Source organism: Pseudophryne corroboree, chromosome 6 (assembly GCF_028390025.1).
Source record: "Pseudophryne corroboree isolate aPseCor3 chromosome 6, aPseCor3.hap2, whole genome shotgun sequence".
Lineage (NCBI taxonomy): Eukaryota > Metazoa > Chordata > Amphibia > Anura > Myobatrachidae > Pseudophryne > Pseudophryne corroboree.
Genome location: NC_086449.1, coordinates 63,810,204 through 63,814,722, shown reverse-complemented (window position 1 = coordinate 63,814,722; position 4,519 = coordinate 63,810,204). Strand labels below are relative to the sequence as shown.

The following is a 4,519-nucleotide window of genomic DNA, read 5'->3' as shown; positions in this document are numbered from 1 at the left end:
TGCACATTCTGAGGTGAGAATAGGAGGATTATACAATCATTATGGAAACATTTAGAGATAGCATCTTAAGGTGCATACACACTGAGGGTTTTTGCCCAGTGTGTATGCACAATGATGATGTGAACATCGCTGGCAGGAAAATCGCTCAGAGCATACACACTGAGCGATTTTCAGCTGGACCAACAATGATCACGAGGGCGAACCACTTTCCACAGTATGAGACTGAGGAAAGTGGTTCACTTGGCCGGTAAAACAGGCCGACGGATGACGTCTGCCAGTGATTATGCGGAGCACTCATCAGCACTCACTGCTCATCAACCGGCCTTACACACTAGGAGGTTTGTAGCTTAAAATCGCCAAGTGTGTATGGGCATTAAGTATTTGCATCTGCTGCAGGAATGTAGAGGCCTCTGTGCGGCACATGTAACTGGAATTGGAGATATAGCAATTTGTCAACTTACACATATTTTAAAAGAATGGTAAAAGACTGGATCAAATTTTTCAGTGTACATAAATATAATGTGATATAATGTCATGTTCCTTAAACAATATAACATTACTGTACAAACAGATTTATAACAGTAATCTTTATGCTTTTAAGTGTGATCTTTTTCTTGTAGGACAAATAAGGAGCAAGATTCCCTCTAAGAATATAAGAAGATATAATGGAAATGGACATTGTTCTCTGATCAAGCCATCTACAGACATCATTTCTTTAGAAACCTTTTAAGGATTCTCAAAAACATTATTTTTTTTCTGTAAAGTAGAAACATTATAAAACTAATTTTTATCTCATCTAATAAATAATGAGTCTCACTGGAGAGAAACCACATCTGTGCTCTGAGTGTGACAAAAGCTTTACATATAAATCAGAGCTTCTCAGACATCAGAGTATTCACACAGGAGAGAGACCATTCACATGTTCTGAATGCAGCAAGTGTTTTTCCCGAAAGTCACATCTTGTTACACATCAGAGGAGCCACACAGGAGAGAAGCCATTTACATGTTCTGAATGCAGCAAGTGTTTTACCCATAAGTCATGTCTTGATATACATCAGAGGAGTCACACAGGAGAGAATCTATTTAAATGCTCTGAATGCAGCAAGTGTTTTCCCCGAAAGTCACGTCTTGTTACACATCAGAGGAGTCACACGGGAGAGAAGCCATTTGCATGCTCTGAATGTAGCAAATGTTATACCATTAAGTCATGTCTTGATATTAATCAGAGGAGTCACACAGGAGAGAAGCCATTTGCATGCTCTGAATGTAGTAAATGTTATACCATTAAGTCATGTCTTGTTATACATCAGAGAAGTCACACAGGAGATAAACCATATAAATGCTCTGAATGCAGCAAGTGTTTTTCCCGAAAGTCACATCTTGTTATACATCAGAGGAGCCACACAGGAGAGAAACCATATAAATGCTCTGAATGTAGCCAGTGTTTATGTAGCAAGGAAGGTCTTGTTAAACATCAGAGGAGTCACACAGGAGAGAAACCATATAAATGCTCTGAATGTAGGAAGTGTTTTTCCCGAAAGTCACATCTTGTTACACATCAGAGGAGTCACACAGGAGAGAGACCATTTCAATGCTCTGAATAGCCATCAGGAGTCTCACATTAGAGTAACCATATAAATGATGTGAATGCAGCAAGTTTTGAACTAGAAACATAACACTTATGAGTATTTATCACATAGGGAGTTACTCTGAGGGCATCTTATATCTTAAATCACTTCAATATAATTACAAGTGAGGACATTTTTTTTCTGAATGTGACAAGTGTTTTATATATAAATCAATGTTTTTAAAGACCAGAGAAGAGAAGCATCTATAGTTGTACCTCTACACCAGTATAATGTAATAAACAATGTCAAAACACCAATGAAAAAAGTGTGCGCTAGTATATTGACTGTGAGACACTAAAAAATCTTTAATAGTGGCTGCAGCTTCTCAATTTGGGGTGCTGAACCTCAAATTAAATAGATAAACAAGCAAAAAGAAAATGAAAAGCGCTGTCACCAAAAGTAATTTTTTTGTTTTTAAATATATATATATATATATATTATATTACATTTCACAATAACACACTATTTAATATAACCAGTTCTCCTAAGAATTAAAAACTATTCTGCTGACTCAATAATAAGGAAACTATGTTGCTTTGATTTTGATTTTATATATATAATGTAGCCTTTTCTTATCCACACGAGAAGCTCTTTTGATACACTGTAGAGATTTATCTCTCTCCCCAATTGAGCTCCGGCTACCGGCTCTGTCAGTGCACGCTATGAGAGAGATGTAAAGACGTCTCTCTCATAGTGCCGAGGAGCGGAAGCCGGGAGGATTGCTGTGGTCGGATGTGAGAGCATGGCTTGGTAAGTATAGTTTTTGTTTTTTTTTTTAAATATAACGGGTGCAGGTACTGGGGGCAAACTACAAGGGGGCAAGTTACTGGGGACAAACTAGACATGGGCTAACTACTGGGGGCAAATTACTGGGGGCAAACTAGACGGGCCAACTACAAGGGGGCAAACTACAAGGATGCAAACTACATTGAAGCAAGCTACTGGGGACAAGCTACTGGGGGCAATCTACAAGGGGCAAACTACAGGGGGGCATTACTACTGGGGGGCATTACTACAGGGGCATTAATGGCAAAAAGTTGTTACAAATCTTTCTAAGGCTTTAGATTTTTACTCAAGTGATACATTTGTTTCTTTCCAAGATATTAGTGCAGTAAAGCTGTCATTCAATACAGTGGTCTCCTACTTCACCAATTTTCTATACTTATTTAAGAGGAAAATGATGATACTTACTTTTCATATAAGACAGTTAGAATTGTTTTATTTATTAATATGATACTTTTTTCTTGGAGGGACTTGTAATGAGATTCACTGCAGGTTTTGTAGCTCCAGACATTTTTTTCTCAAAGTGATATCATGTGATACATGTGAGGTTGCCTTTATGTTAGAACCAGTTTTGATATTTTAGATCTTAAGGTGATATAACCTGATATATTAAACTTCTGGCATAACCTGTATAAAGTTTTTATTCACACAATTCCCAAATTGTATGTCAGATAGATTTTATTATATTATTTAAAATGTAATGGGATGTGTAGTTTCATTATATGCCATCTCCCATCTATATTACAGATGTCACAGTATGATATTATGGAATTTATTTATGAGTGTAATACCTCTTTATATATGCTGTGCTTAACAATAATATTTGAGATATGTAGGGAAATAGGGGAAGGGGATATGTTCTGCACCAGCTACTAATTCTAAATAATTGCTATTTGAAGAAAAAAGAGAGAGAACCCCGATAAATGTCCGTCAGTTTGATTGGGTACTAATTACTGGACGTTGGGGGTGCTACCAGAGACAAGTTGAGTTATACGAAGAAAAAGAAGAGGAAGAATGTCTCTTTGCTGGCGCACAGATTAAAATTAAAAATTAACTTTTAATAGATTTGTTAAAATTGTCTAACCACAAAATAAAGAAAGTGCAATAAACTTATGTGATATAATTACCATATATGGTGAATGAAAATAAATTATTAAAATCAAGGTTCGCTACCTGTGTCGTGTCTTTATTAATCCAAATTTAATGTATCCTAAGCAGGCTGTACTGTATTCGTACAATTCATTATATCAATTATTGGCATATTAATTATAATTAGCCCAATATTAGGATGCCAAATACTTTATAATATTTATTAATTGTATACTAATAGTTATATCATAAGTTTGGCAATAGTTCCAAATGTCATTCACTACAATATTCCTTCAGTAGTGGCTTCCCTTATTTCAAGCCAGTCAGTGTAATCTCCTATAGTAACTCTAGCTGCTATAATAAGGTGCCATGTGGCTACTGAAGAGAGAGTATCAGCATGTACATAAATGCTGAATATTGGGTGAGTGATGTGAAAGTATAGGGATATTTAATAGTTCTCCGACTATTCTATAGATATTGCACATTTACATATATCATCATTAGTGCAAACTGTGTAATGTTCATATATATCCACTATATCAATTGTATAAGTGCATTATTTATATATGCATATAGTGATTAAGTGGGGCTATTAATAAACACAGTTATTTTATTGGAGAGATCACTTTAAGTAGAGAGAGCTATATCCTACTGCAATAGTTACATTTGTTACAATGAATACTATGTAACTAATAATTCACTCGTGCAGCAATAGCTTCCTTTATTATGAACAAGTCAGTGTAAATTCCACAGTAGCTGTTGTTATTGTAATAGGATACAGTATAGTTGTTAGAGGGAGCCTTTCATAAAGAGGAAGGGAGCATCAAGTGTATCTCCTTATAAAGAAAAGTACTTGTAAGCTCTATAATACCAACTGTGTGTTATGTTCATGTGTCCCCACTATATTGATTATATATGCACATTAAATATGCACTTATATGTTTTAAATGGGGCTGCTGAGAGACACAGTGGTTTTACTGTAAATATTTTAGATGGAGGGAAATGTATCTTTCCATAAT

At 35.5% G+C, this 4,519-nt stretch overlaps 1 protein-coding gene across 1 annotated transcript; it reads left to right on the top strand.

Moving 5' to 3' along the window:
- The first annotated feature begins 806 nt into the window (after positions 1 to 806).
- Positions 807 to 1,604, top strand: LOC134934257 (gastrula zinc finger protein XlCGF71.1-like). Its single transcript, XM_063929731.1, has one exon. The coding sequence runs from the start codon at positions 807 to 809 to the stop codon at positions 1,602 to 1,604; it is 798 nt and encodes a 265-aa protein (XP_063785801.1).
- Positions 1,605 to 4,519: the final 2,915 nt, after the last annotated feature.

Excerpts from the sequence above, each read along its gene's own strand:
- LOC134934257 (XM_063929731.1), top strand. The coding sequence starts at position 807 with ATGAGTCTCACTGGAGAGAAACCACATCTGTGCTCTGAGTGTGACAAA.